General features: G+C 39.9%; 1 protein-coding gene across 1 annotated transcript; it reads right to left on the reverse strand.

Moving 5' to 3' along the window:
• Positions 1-1,469: 1,469 nt before the first annotated feature.
• Positions 1,470-23,062, reverse strand: EXOG (exo/endonuclease G). Its single transcript, XM_030445133.1, has 6 exons — positions 22,891-23,062; positions 21,368-21,517; positions 17,913-18,052; positions 16,085-16,161; positions 13,006-13,120; positions 1,470-2,049 (listed from the first exon to the last, which is right to left on the reverse strand). Exons 1-6 carry the CDS (start codon positions 23,027-23,029, stop codon positions 1,588-1,590), a joined length of 1,083 nt encoding a protein of 360 aa, XP_030300993.1. The 5' UTR covers positions 23,030-23,062; the 3' UTR covers positions 1,470-1,587.
• Positions 23,063-23,478: the final 416 nt, after the last annotated feature.

Raw genomic sequence — 23,478 nt, forward strand, 5'->3', positions numbered from 1 at the left:
ATTTGAGCAACTGGAAATATATTTTTAGTTAATCTTCAGCTTTCTTGCATTAGTCCTGTTGTGAAGTTTATAGACCGAAGAGTGATGCTGAGAAAAAAAACAAACAGTGAGTGATTACAACAAACAAAAAAAGCAGTGTTCACCTATAAAATAAAAAAATGCAAGAAAACATGTTTATCAAAACTTAGTGGTGAAAGTGAAATATCAAGCTTACTTTATTTTATAAAGACCAAACCACACTGGTAGCAGCTTGTGTAAAATCTGCTTCTACTGTTGTGTTTGGGTTTTTTAATTGCAAAATTATATATGAATAGAAGAATCCTGCTGCAAATCATAGAATCACAAAATGGTTGGGTTGGAAGGGACCTTAATGATCACCTAGTTCCAACCCCACTGCATGGGCATGGACACCTCCCACCAGACCAGATTGCTCCAAGCATTATCCAGCCTGGCCTTGAACACTTCCAGGAAAGAGGCATCCACAGCCTCTCTGGGCAACCTGGGCCAGGGTCTCACCACCCTCACAGGAAAAACTTTCTTCCTAATGTCTAACCTAAATCTCCCCTCCTCTAGTTTTAAGCCCTTATCCTATCACTAAATGCCTTTGTAGAAAGTCCCTCCCCAGTTTTCTTGTAGGCCCCTTTAGGTACCAGAAGGCTGATATAAGATCTCCATGGAGCTTCCTCTTCTCCAGACTGAACAACTCCAACTCTCTGAGGCTGTCTTCACAGGAGAGGTGCTCCAGTCCTCTGATCATCTTCATGGCCCCCTCTGCACCCACTCTAAGATCTCCATGTCCTTATGTTGGGGGCTCCATTAATTTGACACAGTACTCCAGGTGGGATCTCACAAGAGCAGCATAGAAGGAGAATTACCTCCCTCAACCTGCTGGCCATGCTCCTTTTGATGCTGCCCAGGACATGGTTGGCTTTCTGGTCTGCAAGCACACACTGCCAGCTCATATCAATCAAAGGATGACAGATGACAGCTACTGACATGCTAAAGTATCCAAAGCACACAGGGTCATAAGAGGTAAGGGAAAATACAGTTTGGTAACACAACAACGTAAAGACTACAAGGGATTCAGATTACATCTTACAGGTCTCCAATAAAGGGGTGTTAAATGAAATATTTCTAAATTCATTTAATTTGAAAAAAAATCACAGGAAGTACCATCACATCTACAGCATCATACAGAAAGACACTTCCAGATGGAATTACATTTAAACATGTTCAAGTTATACTTCCAAGGTGTCTACTGTCTATTTATGCAATATTCCTAGAAGGAATTCCACACAAAGCCCAAGTTTAACGTCTCACTTGGAAAACAGCACAAAGACTTTTCTGAAGGTCCAGTAATCTTTAATGCCAGAAAGGTGTCATTTTCATTTCCCACATCTAAATACCGCAGCAAACCATCTGTGTGCACCATGTGACATGAGAATGAACATTATTCCAAACCCATCATCTTCCAAATGTTTATTGTTTTCACAATCCAAAAAAAAGACAATTCACAGAAACCTTGTGTTTGCCTTCAGCTCTCCTTTTTCAAAGTACAAAACCCCAAACATCTTCCTGAACAAGTACTCAGCCAGCTTTCCCCTCTCTAGCTGTGATTTGGTTTTCCTGACGTAGTTCTTCCTCCTTCTTTTTGTGAAGCTTTAGGAGATACTCATCAGGCTCAATTCCTGCCTCCCTTAGCTCTGACATGGCCTTCTCCAAGCGGTGCAAGGTACGGGCACTCTGCACCTTCCGAGCAGTGATGTACAGAGTAAATTCCTTGAAGCCCATCAGTTTGCAGGTGTCCACCTCACAGATATTCTGAACATCTTTTGTTTTGTCCACGAGGGGGAAAAAAACTAAACCTGACATTTTTTCCAGGTCTTCAATATTTACTTGGAACTCAGTTAGGTGGTGACTGAAGCCTATGGGATTGTTTGGCACCACAAAAGCCCCCAGTACCAAGGGCTCTGCAGATGTTCTGTTCCGTCTGGCAAGGATCACCTTGTACAGGTGGGATGGCACAGCTACGTCATCCTTTCCAATTACCTGTCAAAAAGAAAGTGATGTTACATGCACAGATCCTACCAGCTGAGGGAGAAAAGGGGGGAAAGACAGGAGACTAATTCACTACCTCTAGAAAGGAGTCACAGCACATAATACACATCAAAATCACGTGCAATGTTATCAGACTAGAAGCTGAAGTGGAAAGCATCATTTCACTGCTGCTCCTTATACAGCCATTCAGGAATGGGCTACTACTACAGGGAGCAAGCCAAGGCTCCAGTTCCCTAAACCTGGTCAGATCTGTAAGGGAGGGTAGAGCTCCTTTCTCATACCACATCATGGCTAATGCTTGGAAAACTGTTTTCCAGTAACAGTGGCTTTACATTAAGTTCCTGACCTAACAGTTCCAAATCATGTGGTTTTTAATATACATTTCAAATGAACTCTAACTTACCTTCTGTCAGTTATTTTTTTTTAATCTCTATTATCCATACACAGGCTGTATTTAATAGCTACATTATGAAAGAAAGTATTTTTGAGGGGGCCCTGGTAATAAAGAAGTACACTGAGTGAGTCAGTCTCTTGGAAGAGAAGCTTGTCAAAAGAAAATGTGCTGACTTCTTTCATAAATTCAGCATGACTCAAGAGCTTGTAGATGTTTGGTTTCCTGCTGTATCACTCAGACCAGGATCCAGGAATTTCAAAACACCAGGAGGGGAGAATCAGGACTCTGAATTCACATGAAGTCTGTCAAAAGCTCACACACTGATGTAATACAAGAGACACCTCACCCTGTGTCAGCATAAGTCCAAGGGAATACACCTATAGATGATTAATGTAATCTCTCCAGTATTCAAAAAGTGATGCTCATGCATGCACTGTATTTAGCTTTATTTTTCTTCAATACTACCAAAATGAACCTGCAATGCCAACAAAGTACAACAGGTTCAAACACAGAAAATCTGAGTTTTGCATAGCCTTTCTGTAGAATTACTTTTCTAAAATGTGTACTTTTATTTAAATGGAAACAAAAGAAAAAGATGCAGACCCTCTATAAAAACTACAAAGGCATCCTGCTTTTACATAAAATCCTGTAATTTTGTAGTATTGGCAGTATTAGCAATTCCTGTAAAGACTCCTTGTTATGATTGGTTTTTTTGACAGCCTTTGTTAAATCCAGTTAAAATACAACCTCTGAGAAAGCAGGTATTTCTTTCACTGCCACAATGGATCACATTAATTGAAAGTATTTTACAAACTAATCCAGTATATCAGCTCAGACATGCTTTGTCCATTCATATAATCAATAAACTTCATTACAAAAGAAACACTTCCTATATATGCTTTATCCTGAGAATATTCAGCACCTTTGCAAAAGATATATTTTTTTTATCTTTAAAAAAATACATTTTTTTAAACTAGATTTTGCTTGTGGCTATTGAGCCAAGGTTCACATCGGCCTGTTCCAACAGTTAATTTTGAGTTATGAGCTCTTTCAGTGCTTGAAGTGTGTCTTCTACCTCTGTCCAGTTTTTTAAGTAACTGGTCTTTTAAGTCATACCAGAACAAGAGCAAGTACCTTTAGGAGGATGGGAAACCTCTGACAGAGTTTTTTCCTGATTTGTAGAATAATGTAGTAGTAACATTATTATTGTCTCTGTCAAGCATGCAGTCTTAGATTCTTTCACTCTGTCACAGAATATTTTCCTCCCTAAACTTGGATAGTTAATGGCTTTGCTGTAGTTTACCTTTTTCTCATGTTTGTTTTTTGGTTTTTTTTCTTTTTACAAAAACACTCTTGCTTATGCCACCAGCATTCCCCTAAATAAAGTTCTACCTAGACATCTAGCAATCATTGAAACTGGTAAGTAATAAATAAACACCTTATGCCAAATCTACTTTCCCTTTCAACAACAACAAATCTCTTGATAGGGAAATTAGAGCTCCTGAGTGTCAAAGCACTTTGGGTTTAGCATTCAGTGTGGGTGAAACCACAGTTACAGCTCCTGGGGATCAACCACAGAAATAATCAAAACTGACTGATGCACAGGTAATTTTAAAATATACCAAAAACTACACATCAACAGACTGTCAGATCTGGTGGGTTAAAACAGAATTACAGAATGAATTACAGAATGAATGGTTTGGGGAGTTTAATCTGTTTGAGGGAGGTGGCACTCAAACTGAGCAGTAGATGCAACATACTAGGGATGAGAGGGAGCAAACCAAGAAGCAGGACAAGCTCTGCTGGGGAGAAGAGGGAGTTTGTGCTCCTTTATTCACCCAAGTGCAGGCAGTGCCTGAGACTGTTTAAGGCAGAAAGGTGGAATTCCTTTTCACCTCCTAGAGCAGGGATCTTGCAGAGCCTGCACACTGCCACCCCACCAACTGCATGCAGAAGAGGCATCCACAGCTGCACTGCACCCTGAAGCTGCTGTAACCTCCTGAGGGAAGGCTGCAGGGAGACTAAACCCTGTTCCTTAGGTTGTCCCTGGGCCAACAATCACCTGATGTGCAGCATTCTGTGCAGTATGGCTCATGCTGCCTTTGCCAGGTCTCTTTAGGCACTCTTTTTACACATGTACACACATTAGTTCCCCATTAGCTCTGCTCCTTCCCTTTCTCAACACCTCCCACACATGTACACACACCAGCATCCTCTGCCTGTTGTCTGAAAGGTTAGAGGAAGGGTGAGAGAGAAGATGGAGCTGCCACAACTACCTCCAATTAGGGGAGCTATGGCACATGTGAAAACAGGTGAATGTATATGGAGTGAGCCAGCAGAGGGAACAGGAGATTGGGTGTGAGGACTGAGTGTGGGTGGATAGAAAGGCTGGGGAATGAATAGAGCTGCACATAGAATAGCAGTTAGGTATGAAATGGAAATACTGAATGCCTGAAGTGGGTGTTAAGGAAAACAGACACTGTGCTTATGTAATATTATGCAAATACATATATTCTATGCAAAATAATGCGTATTTATGCATAGTATATGTCCCTATGAAGGAGGAAAGAAGGAATAAAAGGACTAGTTTGAAATTAAGGAAGGGCTGGCCTTTTGGAAAACCTAGTTCTGAACACAACTCAACTCCATATAGGCAATGGCCATACATGTAATTTATAGACCACTTCAGTTCCAAGTAAGCTCTCTTCTGGGAATCTGAATACAATTTAAGTAGTGCTCAGGCTTTATATCACTCCTCTGAACAGCAGTAAACTACTTCTGTAATTACTACACTCAGTTCTAATATTTTTATGAGACTAAAACCAACTTCAGCCTGACAAACAGCCAGAATCCACAAGTGCCCTTTCCTTACAGAAAATGTGGCATGAAAGTTCTACCCCCAGTTCATTCTGCTGGAGGAGAATACCATCAAAGGAGGTTGCCTGATTTCTCTGACAGAGTAAATATGCATGAGAAGCAATCTGTATGTTTTCTCCTGCAGTTTAAGACTCACGCAAACCATGCAGAGGATGCATCACCAATAATGTGACACAGTGATTTCTGCCCAAAATGGAAACACAGCTCTGGAGCACACCATAATATTTCCATCATTATGCTCTGCAATATACCACAATTTGCTTTTTAACAGGAGGAAATACAGAAGTTGCAGATGAAGGTTTCTGTAGAGTTGCCACACACACACACAGAGCTCAATAGTAGGAAGTAAAGTGTGATACTGCAGATGTAAAGATTGTAACAGAAGCACCAGGTAGGAAATCCTAACTCCAGAATTCATTTCCTATTGCCACCTAGAGGATTTTCCTACCTAACTACAGCAATCAGAACCACTCCTCTGATCTGCATTGTGTTTATCTTGATGCATGCCTAACAGAGGCAGATAGCATATCCTCTTCTTTTAACAGAATAGAAAATGGGTTAAGATGATCCACTCACAGATGCTGACTTTGATTTGTGCTGGTCTTTCAGCAATAAATGCCTTAAGCAGCTATCTATCTGTCCCAGCTGGAAAAGAGAAACAGTTCATAATAGTATCTGTGAGTAAATAAATAAAAAAAAATAAAATAGCCTCACATGCTAATATAAGCAAGAAAACACAGCAATGGCCTGATGAAAATGACTGCTGTGTCATGTGCTTTCACACCATATTGATAAAAGGTACATTTTTGTGTGTGTGATCCTTTGAAAATTTCAATTTTGCTATTCCTATACAATTTTGCTTAATATTTCAATTTTTAATAGCCTCATAACAGGAAAAACAAAAGCACTCAAGCTAAAAGCCTGGTTTTTATAGCATTAAATATATTTCTTTCTCATCATCATTTGGGAAACCCATGTGGAATTTCAGATACTGTTTCCCTTTGCTCCCTGTATCAATTCAACATGAAAGTGTTCACTGCCCTAACTTCCTGCAGATGATTTCTTTCACCTTTGTTTTGCTTTTGTTTTCTTTGGTGACGTGGTGCTGGCTGAAGCCCTGCAACTGAACTGATATGGTCTAATAATGCAGCATTATGATAATATAATTTCCAGCATAGTGTTTACTGTTATTTTATTTTTATTAACATTGCTATTGACATTCCACAAGTGTGTATACATTTGTTATACTCTTCCATGCCCAATTAAACAGGGACAGCTGTCATGAGGATGGGTCATTAAAATGTCTGCAATTCTTGACATTTAGAGATGTTTACATATTGCTAAAACAACAAATGTGTTGGTAAGCAGTTATACAAACTTAAAGAGCTCACAGGGACAGATAAAGATAAGGACAGAAGCAACATGATTTCTTAAAACAGAGGGAACTTAGTGAGCTTTGATAAATTCTGTCTCATAGCTGAGTTACTGGATGGGGATTTGTTTTAAACTTGGCTTTCCTCATAATTCTGGCCAAATCATTAAACTGTTCTGGGTCATACTTTTTAAAACTGGAGGAAGAACAAATTTGTGGAGTTCTTAAATATTACAATAAATAATGAAGACACATCTAGGGTAAGTTTAAGCATATGGTAACAACCATCGTGGCAGCAGCCAGATAAACAGAGGGCAAAGCAATCACCAAAAATGAAAGTTTGGAATTTGTAAGAAAGAAAACTCCATACTTACATAAACAGGAGAAAATGAACATATAAGGTGTAACAAACCTCAGAACACCTGAGATTTTATTAGAAGAAAATAGAAGTGCTATTTTTCCTAAAAATTTTAAAATGCACCCAAATGTTATATTTTCACTTTATAATGGACTTGCAACAGCTTCCCAGATTAGTAAGAAATCTATCTTCTTCTGAAAGGGTAGGAATAATTTTAAAAGAAAGGACTCATGAATCCAAAAGTAGTATTTTGCCACCTAGTGACTGGAAAATGAAAATCAGACACGAAGAGAAGGAGCAGAAGGGAGCAGCCTTTCATCAGCAAGAGCAAACTCTTGACTGGCAATTATCTGGGATTCTCTTAGAAGATGGTAAACAGAAATCCCATTCAATCATGCCTTAACTGCCAGAATACACTGAAAACTCCTTGCATCAAAGGGTGCAGTCATCAAATACATTAACATGATAGCTCCAGAAATGCCCTCTCCACTCCAATAGCCATTTCTTCAATCTGTATAATAACCAAAGTTTATAACTAAGCCATACTGCAAGCCAGGACTGAATACAAGCATACACACAACCCTGTGATTCCATATTCCACTGTGTACACAACAGTGATTCCATATACACCTGGCAATAGCAAAATGAAGACTTCTGTCACATTTCTTGATAGACAGAAATCAAGGATATCAATCTTTTCACCCAAAATACGACTGTAGCTTTCTCTGAACAGGCATTGACTTTGTTTTTCCTGTAACTTGAGGCATGATAGTGACCAAGAGCATCAGATGCTTTACCATAGCTAACATCATTCCTGTTAATATAACTCCAGGTTTGACAATCCAGAGTTTATTATAATTTTATACCAAATTCTGCATAGAAACAGACTTTCTGGCAGTATAAAAAAATTCCCTTTGCTATCCGTATTATTTTGTTTACTTGATCATGACAGCATTAACTGCTTTCACTCCAGTTCCTTCCAAATTTGTGTTGAGCAGCACTGATTCTGTTGACAGTGTTTTTTCCCCAATATTTGAGATAACTCTGTCAGATGGCACTGAGAAGAACTGAGGGGTGTGAAAGCAGACCTAGCAATAGAGAAAATAGAAAATACTAGGCTTGAAATCACAGTAACAATCTGCAACAACACTGCACAGCCAAGCACTCCAAAATGCAAATGTGTGTACTTCAGGAAAATGTAATTTGTTATGGCTGGTCTGACTGCTACTGCCAAAACATTTGGCAATCCTAAAGAGGAAAGGGAAAAAAAAAAAAGTGATAAAAAAACCCACTGTGCCTAAATACACGGTTATGGCCTTAGAAGACAGACACCTCATCCACCCTTTATTTAAAATAAAAGGGTGTGTATATACATTCTGATACTTTATTTACAAGATGACAAGCTACTACTGCAACAGAATCCATGTAGGTTATTTAACATTGAATCCACTTCAGTCCCTACCATCATTCTTCTTACAACAGAAGAACCTTCAGGGTGGGTTCAATACTAAATAAAATCAACCACGTAAATCTATCCTATACCTTTGCTTTCTCTTCTCCAATCTTAACTCAGTGCCTGCTGTTCTGATTTGTATATCATGTCTAAACTTAGGGCTGACAGTGCTCTAGTCATTTAACAAGCTGTTCTAAGATCTTTTGAACACAAGTTTTATGGGACATGTAAAATGGATATAGATCCACTGGTTGCCTGCGCAGCGTTGAGCTCATCTGAAACAGCCAAAACCCAGTTGTAGTCCCCAGGTTTGTTTCCTCCTTTAACAAGGATTCCTTCCCCTAGGAGTATTTTGGCTAGGAGAAAACCTCTACCATCACTGAAAGTTGACTGGGAAGAACCATAAAGCACCTTATATTTGAGAGGTGCAATTTGTCCCCCAGGGACTTGTCACAGAACTAGATGACAAGTAAGTGTATCTTCTGGAACAGTTACTGTGCTCCTCTGGCCCAGCCTAGTCATTCAATTTTGGAAACAAAATAGCAGACATGATTCCAGTATAAACCCAATGTATAACTAAAAAGTACAGAAAAATGTCTTCCTCAAGAAACATTATCTAAACTATACTTTTGTTTGCCAAGTATAGTTAATTCTTCTTAAATGAGTATTTAAAGTAATGGCACTGGTGATTAGGATGGTGCAGCACTGAGCACAACACAGTAGAATTACTGCAAAATTTGTATTTCAAACTCCAAATCTGCTGACAGAGGAAAATAACTACAGTGACAGTTGCTGGAGAACAGCAATGTATAAGACAAGACAATGTCATTTTGATTAGATCTGGACAAAGATGAAAAACCTGCATCTGCCTCTCCAGCGACACAGAACAGATTTTTCCTGTTGGCATTCTATTTTACATATATTCTCAAAATATGTTTTTCAGATACCAAGCACGGTCATCAATCCACTCTTTGCAATAAAAGCCTCTGTTGGAGACAGATGAAATGGCAGAACATATCTGAGGATACAGCAAGTTCAGCCAACAGATAGAACAACGTTGGCATCTAAGGAGTTCAAGGTTAATTCCCTTTCTGGAATTAAACAGCAAATGGTACCATAGTCCAAGCAGGAACTGGGAACAATGCCATGACTGATGCTCTGTTTTTCCTCTATAGTGATCTAAAAATAACCTTTTTGGATGTCTGATGAGAAAAACACAAGCCCTGTAGAGCCATGGATACATGTTTCACCGCTGTTTTAGAAAAAAAAACCACAAGGAAACAAAGATTGAGGAGTGATACAAATCAATGCAGACACATTCCCTGCAGTATTTCTGTTTTCCTTCTTTTGCACAGTCCCAGTCTCAGAGAAGGAAAACATTAGAAAGGAGCTCAGCCTTAACAGTCACATTGCCAGATTATAGGTTGTGAGTTTCAGCACTATTGTATATGCTACAGCAACTCTCCTTAAACAGCACATACAAAGAAAAAGGACACCTTCTCACATCAGCTTCATAAACCCAAACAATGAGGACTAAAAGCCTTTCATTTCTGAGTCCCTAATTTGAACCTAGCAGAGCTTACTCCAAAAGACATCTCAGAGGAACCTCCCCTCTTCCAGCTGCCAGCTTTTAGTGTCCTCAATTTAGGGGCAGAAGCTCTGACTGCCAAAACAGACAGCAATGACTGCAATTATATCCAAGGTATAAGAAGTTCTGAAAAGAACTTCTCTCTCTCCAGTGCTTTGATAGGTTTCATTCCCTCTTCTAAGTGTATGTATTGATGTAAGAAGGAAGAAAAAAGAACACCACATCACTCCACTCTGAAGTCTCTTTCCCCAAAGGACAACTTCAATGGAAAGCACAAGAACTTATGCCATAAAGAGATTTCAAAATAACAAAAAATTCTCAGCCTGTCTTTATTTACACTTAGGAGTGCTGCCAAAGAGGACCTAAATTAAATAATTTAATATTTAAAACAAAACAACCCTCCCTCCCAAAATCAATGTTTCACTTTTCCCACCTGTAGAAAGCATTATCTGTACTTAAAACCAAAGCAATCACATAATGAATCTCACCCTAGGAATCCTAATAAAGGATTTATGAATATGGCCAAATGCAAAATGAAAACATGAATACCATCATTCCACCCTTTTCAATCTCACACTGAACTTCACTTCATAGTTTATATTAAGTCCAAAAACTGATAAAACATTCAGAAAAGACCAGAGTTGTCATCAAATCCAAAGATGATGAAGACATCTTGGCAACAGAATAGAACAGAATGATATGATAATCAAAGCAGCATGGACATTTTGTGCCACTATTATTCCATCACCATTTCTGGGTGCCAAGTTACTTTGAATAAAAGCTGTAAGAGGTGGCCTCTGCTCTTACTTTTACCTTTGGAATGCCAAAATTTACATTTCAAAACCAAAATGGAGAACCACAATAATTTTTTAGAAAATGTAATCTTTCTCTTCAAGTAAACGCTTTCTCTAGGAAAAAAACTAGAAAAAGATGACCAAGAGTGAAGTGAAGCTGTTGGTGGAGGCTGTTAATAGATGCTTCAATTGCTTCCTGGAAAACCATTTCCAGTTACAAAATGTTCAAGTCAGCTCAAGATTTTTAATTCTTTGCTATGCAAGACAAATATGTATTTTTAGGGACAAAAAAGAAATGCAATATCCTGACAGCTACGAGGAGCCAAACTCCAGCAAGCTATTTGCAAGCCTGGAGAACTCTTACAGTACCATTCTGCATGCCAGGAAGCCAAATGCTCAGCTTGAGACTGCTGAAAGGGAACATCTCCCTCCTGCTCCCAGAGCTTTGTGCTTCTGGACAGATCTCAGGCTGTCACCAGTAAGTGCTGAACTCCTCTGTGTGCTGCTCTGCCTTTCTACAGCAGGAGAAAACAAGATGGTTTTCTATTGCATTGGGTAATTAAGTATCTTGTGGACAGATCTGCCAGTCATCACTGCTGGCAGAAAAAGGAAAGAACTGGAAGCCACAGTGGGGAATAGCAAAGCCAGCACTCTCCTTACACAGGGATAAGGAACCACTGCCAGCCTAAAGCTGGTACTGCTGCTAACTTACCACAGGGTATATTCCCTAACCAGGGCATATTTAAACACTTGAAACACACTGATCACCTTCCTAACAAATACAAATTATTATTGCTGCATTTTCACACACATTACATATGACTATCTGGAAAAAAAAACAACCAAGAAACCCAAATCCAAAGATGTGATTTCATCACAAAGTTATAGACATGTGCAGGTGGGCAGACAAGGGACAGTAAGGAATAAAAAAGTAAAAGCTAACTGGAGAAATTACATTTTATCACAACTGAGTTCCAAGTTCAATCAAATTGGTATCAACTGTGTGTTTGGAATAGAAAAACAGTACCCAAATCTTACCACTAAACAAGCCAGGACTGGAAGCTGAACATCTCTCTTTTGTGTCTCTTGTTTCCCTCTTAAACAAGGGCTTGTCTATAGCAAGCTCATTCATTGCTCCTTAGAGAACTAGATGGACAGCTGACTCACTCATGAGCAGAAGCTGTAGTTGATCTAAGTACTCATTTTTCAAGTAAAAGTGTTTTTCAAGAGGTAGAAAATACAGCATTTATTGTTTGCATTATGCTAGCTTTCATCTAGCAACTGAAAACAGCAATAATATCTCATTACAGTAGGAGCAGAAGGTAATATTCCCTCCCTGGAATACATTACTACACTCAGAACCTACAAATATCTAAACACATGCTTACAAAGAGCAACTCTGTATAAACAATAATAAATTCACTTCTCAACTTGAGAGCCTTTCCTATCTGCCTGTCTATCAGTGACAGTTTCTAGAGACTGTGCATGATTAACCCTAAATCTTCAAAGTATTTTAAGCTTTGGAGGACCAAATGGGGGACCAAAGGAAGGGAGGGTGGGGGTGTATGAGTACCAAGGACCATTACACTGCATTAAGCTAAAGCTTCCTGAACTTTGAATGAAGTTTTTCAGTTGGCTTCAGTATACTCAGCTGCAAGGCCTCAGCTAAGTGATGCATGTGAGATATCAGCAAGCAACTGCTTTTGAAATTAACAGAGCACAGACATTCCAACACCCTGTGTAGTTCTGAGCAACCCACAGTTCTAAACTGTATCAACTGAACAGAGGCATACACATCAGCAAAACTCACTAACTCTCTGCTTAGATACTGTCATGTATTATAAACATCAGAGGAGAGACTGCAGACTGTGAACAGACATTCAATAGCTCTCCCTTTGAAAATAAAAAAAAATTATAAAATTATAATATAATTATAGTTTTTCATGTGTAGGCAAGACATAACATCTCCACTGAACATGTCCCAACTACTATTGGACATTTCCTACATTTGCCTGTACTGAGATGTTGAGCTTTGTTTTATCAAGCTACAACATCAAATAAATAAATAAAGGTTACCACTGCACTCTAAACCTATCAACATATATACATACCTGGTAAGTAACACTCTTCTTTCCATCCTCATTTGTTTGAGGCAAGGTCAGAGGTCCAGAAACTATCCAAACATCCTCAAATCTCTCAGTCAATTCTCGGCAATACATTTCCATTCTGGAACACAGTTGTCAGATAGGGTGAAGTCAGAGGGCAAAACTTATCACCATGTTCAAAATATACCCTGAGGAGCACAATGAACTACTGACAGTTTGCCAACTTTTTTCCAAACCTGTGTGACTGAGTAACAAGCCAATGAAGGTAAAACAGTCAAACTTCCCACTTATCCCAGGTTCACTTCATCACGTGTTATGGCAAACATCTGAAAACTGTCTCTGTAGCCTTACCACCAGTCCAGAAAATCTGAATTTTCTACTTACTTCTACACTTGACACTAGAAAGACAGTGCTGCTGGTCACTTGGGATTAGAAAGATACTAGGTTTAAAGATCAGTTTGTGGTGTTCTTACTTCAAAAGGTTCTACCATATTACTGGATCTGTATGTGTCTCCCCAGTGAATCAATGTCCTGTTATAGACAGCTCCTCATATAGATCAAAGCACTAAGGAAAGTTTCTATGTGCCATTCCCACCAAGTCTACTTCTTGTGTACTTATATAAAACTATTTAAGAATAAAGTAGTAACTCCAGAAATACTAAAACTGTTTGTTTTGGGGTTTTTTTTTGCTTTTTAAACTAATTGATTCAGTTTACAGCACAAAATATTTCTCCAAAAAGGGAGGTTTGGGGATCATCCCTATTTTACATAAAACAAAAGATTATGGCCCATCTTTGATCTAAACATCAAATGTTATAGAGGTCACATATGGTGAGCACCCATAGTTCCTTTACTAGACCTGTGTTTCCCTCAAAATCACAAATGGGCCAGAACATGAGACAGAGGAGCCTAACAAATCTGTCTGCCTCTGAAGGGGGGAGGGATCTCTGCCTCATCCCTGTTCCTCAAATTTGGGCCACCTTTAGCACTCTTCATCTGTTCACAACCCTGAACAAAACCAGTCCTTTTTTTTGCTGGGTTAGTAAGTTAGATCAGCTCACACTAGTCAGAATTAGCAGGAATGAGCCCCACAAATCAGAATTAGCATGAATGAGCCCTTTCTTCCTTGGTAGTAGTGAGCTGCCATGTGATGTGCTAAAGCATTGACCACAAGTTAATTTTTTTTCCTGCTGTTGTCAGCTTTGCTTCCTAGCAGCTTAGTTCCTCAGGCTGTCTCATGGCATGATAATACAAACATCACCTGGCTCAAGGAAAAGAAAGGGAATAAACACAGATATGGAGAAAACTGCTTTTAGTAGCAGCAGGGACAGAGATTATATTATGAGATTATAGGCCATGAAACTACACTCAAAACAAGGCAGAAAATGACAGTTAAACATCAGGAAAGAAAGCAGTATGCACGATGGTGGGAAGAGAATGAGGAAATGTGCTGTTAGAGCACACCACTCATCCAGTCTAATATCTTAGTATATAATTGCTTGGTGAAAGATGCAGTCCTGCTCTCTCCTTTCCTACTGCTCCCCTTGTCTGCCTCAGCTAAACAGTCTCACTCCATTTTCCATGTTGGCTCTGGCCCTTGCCTCACTCACCAGTTGATCCAATTTTCTAATTTGGCAGAAACATAACTAAGGAAAACAAAATGCCAATCAGTTTAACTAGGTTAGCAAATGGAATTGACTCGCAGCAGTCAGGCTAGTACTTGAGCTGGAACTGGGAAAGCAGCAAAAACACAAGGCTGGAGAATGAACATTACTTTTTTTAAAAAAAAAACATTGTTAAAATGACTAAGCTGTATTGCCTACCTGCACCTCAGAAGACAACTAAAGAAGCAAGCAATTAACAGAAAGGAAAGGAAGAGCCAGGAAGGATACAAACATACACAAAAAGCCTCCCTAGAACTACTTGTCATAAAACAAGTGGCACGAATGCCTTGTTCACCATTTGTAAATCGTGAGGACAGGGTGCTGGGGTTGGGAGAAAATGGCAATAGCTGCTTAAACTGCAGGGCTGCTAGTTCCAGGGGAAGTTTTCAAACGCTCCCCATGATTTCCTGATGAGGCAGAGATTCTGCTCAAGGGAAACAGAGAGGGTTTCCAACCTTTAGTTGATACAAATGCCTGCCTCTGGTATAAGGAAATTATATGCTCGAATTCTTGAGGCATTAAAACCATAAAAAAAAAATCTTAAAATGTTTCATTTCATTTTATTTGTCTATAAACCAGATTAACCTTACTGAATGCCTCTTGCAATTTTATATGCATTCTTGTAAAGCTAGAAAGCAGCATGTAGTCGAATGATGATGCATTTTTGATAGGCATTTGGTACAATACCATATATAAATTTGCTAAACTCTTAAGTTAACCTTGTGAAATCCATCATTTTTTCCCTTCTGCTTCTGAGTCTTAACATTCTCTAAGTCCTATGCAAGAAGCACTGGATGAACGATACTTTTATTAATGCTTTTTCTCTGCTCAAAGGAAGGAGAGAATAAAAGCCCTACGTGAAGGAAGCTTAAATTCATCAACCCCTCACTTCACCTCAAACCCAACCCTCACAAGTGACAGAGAACCTGTCTCACTGCTGCTTGGAAGACAGCACTCCAAGAAACACTGAAGACCTGAAGTAGTCACGACTCAGTGGGGAGCACTCAGGTCTCCAATTCAAAGTGAACTGATGTCCACACAGAGAGATGTAAGCACTCTCACCTGCAAAGCACTATTTGAGGATGAGATGTAACATGAAGATTGAAACTCATTGCTTCTACTGAATTTTCTTTGTTAAGCCTAGGACCTTTACCCACATCAGCAAGAAGAAGTAATTTTCTTTTTTATAAATAAATGTCCTCTACAGTGTGATTGACTAAAGAACTAATGTAGTCACTGTCCTGTTCTTGCACTATGAGGACTGAGGTGCTTTCCACTTCAGAGAAAGTTTCTATCATCTCTGCAAACAGCCTGTAAAGCATCCTAGAATGCTTTGATGTTAAGTTCTTTAAATACAGCATATTTTATTTATGCCACTGCCTGATATTTTTCACTTAGTTTACTTACAAGCAATTTCTCACCTGTTCCAAAATCCAGCATTATTTTCATAATTCTGAGGCACAATGTTAGACAGATAAAACGTTTCAGCCATAGCTCTCTGCATAGAGAAAGAAAAGAATTTAATTTCACTGAAACATTTGCAAGTTGAAAACACATTTTAGAAGTTTTTTGGATCAGAGTCAATTTCTAATTTAGTCTTAACATTATCAACATAAAAGGTCAGGAAAAAAAACCTATAGATGGGTTGAAGCTTTGCAAAATGTGTGTTCTTTTTTTGATAGAAACATAGCACAAGAATGCCCAATTCTAGAGGCAGAGGAATTACTATGTTACTCAGTGTCAGTTTTGCAATGCCTTTGGAAGCAACTAGCTACTCTTCTTTTAACAGAATCACAGAACAGTTCGGGTTGGAAGAGCATCTAGTTCTAGCCCACCTGCATGAGCACAGACACCTCCCACTAGATCAGGTTGCTGGAGCCCCATTCAACCTGGTCTTGAGCACTTCCAGTGATGAGGCACCCACAACTTCTCTGGACAACCTGTGCCAGTGTCTGAAGGCCCATTTTTTAATGTGAAGGATGCTTTCACCCATGCTTTTCATTTATCTGACTGCCTAATTACCACTTTTCTCTTTCCCTTACAAAGCAAGTTTTGATTAAAAATATTTATCACTATTTTACAAATGCATAACATGCAGGTGATGAAATTATTTGGGACCATAATGCTCAAACATCCATATATCTGCTTAATTTTATCTTTAAGCAGTGTCATCAACCTCTCTGAACTAAACCCCACATATTTCCAAATGTAAAGGACCTCCTAAAAAGCTATGCATATGCAGGGAAATACAGGAGAAAAAATTTCCAAGATCTTAACCCAGTATTTTCATAGGTTCTGTACTGCATTTCAAGCCAGGTCAAGGATCTCTCTACACATGTAACTCACCAGCAGAAAATCCCCAGATACCACAAATAAACAAAGACACTTCCAGTAGAAATACAGTGACTGGTTCTTTCAGCAACCACATACCACTGTGCTATCACTCTACCCCACTGCTTACTATTCTGCCTGGCAGAAATACAAATTCCAACTGCTTCTTAATTGACAAATTGCTGCATTAGGCACATTTCACAAGAGGATCCAATAAATCCAAGGCTGTTTTGTTAGCCAGCCAAGGCATTAGGGCATGCTTTTCTTACAGAGCAAATAAATGGCAGGTGAAGACATTTTATAGACTGAAAGAACTATGGCAAAAGAAGGTTCTAATTTACCTTATACACATTGCCAGAAAGGAAAAAGCCTTTTAAATCATTCAGGTAATTCCCTTGCCAATACTGAACAGTACTTAACAGCATCTTTGCTTTGCCCAATCTAACTTTAAACATCTCAGCACTTGTTGGTCACAATGAAGTCATCATTCGCTGTCTCCCTTTAACTGAGCTTCAAGACACTTTCAAGGTTTGTTTGGTGAAGGTCATTATGTTTTACAGGCAGACCATGTGATATACAACAGGTTGAGAAGACTTGCTTAACACTGTGCAGTGCAAGACATGTACCATCTCTGCCAAAAAAATTAATACAGGTGTGATGCAAAGTAGGGACATATGCCACAAGAGGATGCACCTGATTTAGATGCCTGAAGCAGACTGTGAGAGCATCCTACAGTGTTCAGCCAGGAACAGACCTGGTAACTCCTGAGTTCAGGTCTGTGCATCAAGAATGCAAACATACCCCATCTCAAAAAAAAAAAAAAAATTGCAAAAGGAATATTATACTTTACTTCTAAGGGTCTCTTGACCTTTTCTGGCTGATAAACACAAATTACAAAGGAAGAAATAAAGAGCATACTGTTGAAAATTTGTTATCTCCTGCTGGTGCCATGTGTCCTCGTGACCACCCGCTCCCCAGGTAGTCTTCATTGACTGCACTGAACATCAGAGGGATGTTAGGATCTGGTCTGAATTTACAGTGCTTTCGGTCTGCATTACCTGAGGAGTAACACAACAGACTGTTAGGTTATCTTTACACCATCATAATAACAAGACAAAAAGAACTGTCACAGCTTTTCAAATATCCATGCTTAAAGATTCAACACATTACATTAAATCGGGTATTTTTCTGCTCAACTACAAAAAAAAAGTAATTCTGCTTGAATATCTGTGCTCTAGTTCTAAATTCTTACCCACAGTATGCAAGAAATTCTAACATGCTTTACTCTTTTATAGAGAAAAAACAAAATACTTACGACTTAATAGATTAATATTAAAGGCACTATACATATCAGTAAGATTAGCTTTTTAACAAGAGTGAAGATCTTCACCAGGTGCAATTCCATTTTTATTCTTGAGCCAGTACAAGAATTTGTTCTCTTACCAAGTCAAATGTGTGCATCTTGATAAAGTTACACTTGCTAAAATAATAAACCCACTCAACAGGAAGTCAAGTCATTTGTTCTTCATGGACACAGAAATAACTGTAGATGTCTCCTGTTCTTTTCCAGGATTCTCCTTCTGCCTTTCCAAATATTTGGGAATTGTGCAAGAAGAATTGTTAGGACTAGACTTCTGGAAGATAATAAACTTTTTAGGGAGAACACTGTGGCAGGAGCTAACCCAACTGTTGCAGAGACAGCAGCCCATTCTAAGCTGCTGCCTTTGCTATGGAGCCTGTGAGTTCTTCCCAGGTTAACTGCTCATACACCCACATTTGTACACCTTGCACTGTGTAAAGTCACAACCATCTTCTTGGATAAGAAATTCCTCTGTGTGGGCTGCAACTCTGGACTGCTTCATTCCAAACACTGGATACTTCCTTGGAAAAGCAATGGTCAGAAAACACTTGCACAAACTATTATGGCACTGACAACTCCAATAAGGCACCATTTCCCTCAGGGAATGGCCTGGCTCTCAAGAACATCCATAGCATAGAAGGTGCTCCAGAGACATAGCAGAAGGATGTACCAGGGCTGACCTAGCTGTGCCCATGCAATAGCTCCACACAGGCAGCAGCCCAGAGTGTAGCTGGAAGGAAACTGACCAGCTTAGAGCACCATCACTGCTGCCCACAATTTTTTTTCCCAGATGGCAAAATAATTCGAAGTATCTACAGCATACTGGATTTTTCTTTATGTAATTCAGGGTGTCATCTTAGGTGCAATTTCACAGATGCAATATCCAGACCCATTACACACTCTCTTTAAATTTAATTAGGAGCCAGGGCTTGCACAAACCAGACAGAATTTTCTTCAAACTTGACACTTTATACAGTACTTCCTGTTGCTATGCACCGTGAGGGGTAACTGTCAATAGTGATCACCACTAACTGCTTATATTATTCTTTTTTCTCTAGCTGACTGTGCAAACACACACAAACTGCATGCACTCTGGCTTTTTTGTCATGACAATGTTTCCACTGAGTGCACATGCACCCTGCACTTCCTTGGGCTCTGTTCTGAGAGCAAAGCTTGGTACACGCTCTCCACTTGGCTGCTCTCTGAAGAACCCAAGAATATGCAAAGAGCAGAAGGAAGAAGGGAAGGGGTGGAAAAAGAGCATGCATACAGAGAGATGCTCCATCACTTGGAAGACAGAGCCTATAAGCAACTTTCTCTTCTTTGTTCACCATCTGTCCATATGCCCATGTGATGTCAAAACACCTCTCAGTGGTCAGAACATCCTCATGCAGTGCATGCAGTGCTTTTATTTTTTGGTATAGAACATGACGTGATACAGGATTGATGCTTAGGAAGCAACACTAACAAGTTCATTAGCAGGCAAACCAACAATTCTTCTTCTAAAAAAAAATCATATTTAATCTCAGTATTTAAGAAAAAGTGTAATTTATACATTAAACTTGAACAATGGAAAATTTATCTTCATTTATTCTCTGTTCACTGCTTTGATAAAAAAGGTTAATTTCTTCTGTAATCAGATTTGTGCATCTCATTTACATGTAAATCTAATTTCTTTCCACCACGTTTTTGAAAGATTTAAGTAATATTTATATTACTTAATATATATATATTTAAATATATGTGTGTAACATATATTTAAAGAAAAATATTTTTAAATAATAATATTTTACCTGTTTAGAATTACAAATTAATTGTTTTTTACATCACGTTTTCAAAACTCCAGTGCATGAAAGATTTTTAGTGACCTTCCCTGAACAACACAGTTCTGTATCAAAGCTCTATTAGACTAGCTATCAGACATAAATCAGAGCTGAAAGCCTCAAGATTTTTAATTTTAACTTGCAGGCCAGTTGTATCTTACTGCTAAACATTTTAACAATTCAGTTGTTAAGGCCCACTTGAAAGCAAGCCTGGAATTATTAATTTATTCTCCAAAAGAAGTTGAATCAAAGATGCTACTTAGGGGGTGGTTATAAACATTTTCAGGACTGTGCTTTTAATTTTGAGAGGTAATATAAGAACAGCAATTAAGATATATTAAACTGTTACCTCCATTATTAATAATCTGCCTTATAAAATCTGAAGTAATACTATAGACTTAATTTACAATTACTGCATAATACTTAGATTTCATTCATGACTGACAGCAAAAAATTGCTGAGCTTCTGTCTTGCATAAAGAAAAGGAGAGAGGATTAGGTAATGCACATCTGAAAATACAACAGAACTGCATCCAAGTAGCAAATCTCTTTAAGGGCTAATTACACAATATAAGGAAGCAAGAGAAATTTTTATGTGCTTGAGCAACAACAGTGAACTTTACCAGTCTGAATCAGGTAAGAAACGTTAATTTGAAGTTTTTTATCTCTTCAGTCATGTTTGAAAGAGGTGAAGTTAAGCCTCCTTCCTGCAACGTGATTTAGAATGTTCACACCGACACAAATACAGAGATCTGGTGTTTACAGATTGCCTCCTAAATGCATAGCAGGAATTACTCACAAAGAGTAACAAAAAATTCTTCTTCATTCCCCCCTTCCATAATCAGCCCTTCGGCCAAGGGTACCTTGCAGACATCATGCCATTTCTGTGATTCTGGGATTGTACATTCAATACCAAACTAGTCCCAACAAGAGAAAGAATACTGAAGAGGCCTGACAACTGGCAGTGACAGAGCTCTTTTAAATCACTGGCAACATCAGCCTTAATACCTGTTATAAAGCTGATATCCACCCAGAAACCTGTTGCCTCCAGTGGGATTTTGAATAGGTGGAAAAATCCGTATCTAGAGGTCACTACAGGAGTTATCTCCTTGCTTGCTCCTGGGTCCACCTTCTGTGAACTGCAAGGCCCATATGGCTACTGTAAATGTAAGAAAATAAACACCTACATACCCAGTGTCTTCTGTTTTGAAATATGTTCAATCACCCATCTTGGAACCCGTTTTGCCTGGTCATAACTCAATGCATGATTTGTGTAACATCTGGTCTCTGTTCCAGCTTCAGGGAATCCGTATTTTTCCAGCAGAGACTCTTCTACAGGGTCTAAGGAGCAAAATAATCAGAAATCCATTCTAAGATGAAATGTAATCTAAAATAAGACAGTAACAAAAGCACTTCTGTGCATGTAAATATACTGTACAGGCATACCTGAGGCTACTGACACAATTTAGACCTAAAAAAAAAATATTAAGAGAAACAAGGAAACTCACTTCTATGAAAAAAAGTTGTGCTTTCATCATACCATCACATAATGATCTCAGTTCTAGGTCTAAATCTAATGCTCACAGTCATCTATCTAGCACCTGTTGTTCTTTTGAAGAAAAGCTTCATTTTAGGGACAAATCAGGCAACCAAGAATTACGGACGCAGGAAATGAACACACACATTTCACCCTTCAAAGCTGGAAACTGCACTCCTCACAAACTGAGATGTAAGAGTTGAGCAGGAGTGTGATTCCTCCTTCCACTGGGAATACACGCGTTCTGCTGAATGAATGAATGAATGAAAGCTTCACTTTGAGATGTATTTATTTATTTAAAGAACGTTTTTCTCTCATGAATATTTACATCTTAGTGACTTCCTCATGCTCCAGCCATCTGTGCCACAGCACCTCACGTTTTTACAGCTCCTCCTCCTATGCCTTCCTACCCTTCATCACTTGTAAAGCCCTCAGGGCTGCAAAGAAAAATATTCAAATCCATTAAACCCTGGTGCTCAGCCCAACAGCCCTCAGCCCATGCTTTGCACCCCTGCAAGCCCCCATGGGGGCCGTGTAAAAAACAGCCTTAAGAGCAAATACACATATAGAATCATAGAATCATAGAATTGGCTGGGTTGGAAGGGACCTCAGAGATCATCAAGTCTAACCCTTGATCCACTACCACTGCAGTTCCCAGCCCATGGCACTGAGTGCCACATCCAGTCTCTTTTTAAGTATCTCCAGGGATGGAGAATCCACTACTTCCCTGGGCAGCCCATTCCAATGTCTGATCAATATATATATATATATGCACGTATATATTATACAGACGTTACCAGATCACTCAGGGCTCACCATGTAACATCAGCAACCATCGTGTGAGCGGCACGAAACGACTTTCCCGGAATATCACCCAACACCTCGGTGTGAGCAGGTGAACCAAGGGGAAGCCGCGTTTTTAGTGCAAGTTCCAGCCCAGCATCTCCCAGTAACTTCCTCCCTCTCAACACGACGAAAGTACGCAGGGAACTCCCCGCACTCCAGCATCCCAGGACAGAGAAAGCTGGAAGAAGTCTGCTTGGTGGAGAGGGTGTTTAGGGACCGAGAGGGTTCTGTGGGGATCGGGGCTGCCGTTCCCGCCTGAGGCGCCTCCGCTCCCGCCCCGCAGAGCCACAGGGCCGCGGCGCCAGGCCTCCTCTTTTCCCGCGGCTCTTACCTTCTCGCCCGGGAACTGTCTCCGGTTGACTCTGGCCTCGGAGAAGCCGCCAAGCAGCCCAACACGATGCGGCAGCACCCGCCGCGGCTCCGCAGACGAAGCCGCCCAAGAAGCGGCGGTGCCTGGGCAAGGCCACCATGGCGGCGGCGGGCGGCAAGGAAGAGAACGATGGCGCCTCCCTGCCCCGCAGCGCCCCCTGGCGGCCCGCCCGCTGCCGCACATGGCGGCCATGGCAGGTATCGCCTCAGGGCGGCGGAGCGACCCGGCAGGAACCACGGGAAAATGGAGAGCGAAGGGGCTCACGGAAACTGCAGCGACTGCCCGCAAAAGGGCAGCAAAACTAGACCCCAGCCAACAAGGCCGGGTGGTGATAGCCAGGGGCTTCACCCCCAAAAAGGTGGTGAAGGTTTTAGTCACCACTTAGTGATTTCACATGCAGCTTTCTGTCAGGAAAACCACCGACCTGGGTATTACAGTTTTTCCCTCACAGGTGCCTGTTAATCACAGAATCATAGAATGGTTTGGGTTGGAAGGAACCTTGAAGTTCGACCCCCCCTGCATGGGCAGGGACACCTCCCACCAGACCAG

The sequence above is a fragment of the Calypte anna genome, chromosome 2 (assembly GCF_003957555.1).
Source record: "Calypte anna isolate BGI_N300 chromosome 2, bCalAnn1_v1.p, whole genome shotgun sequence".
Classification (NCBI taxonomy): Eukaryota; Metazoa; Chordata; class Aves; order Apodiformes; family Trochilidae; genus Calypte; species Calypte anna.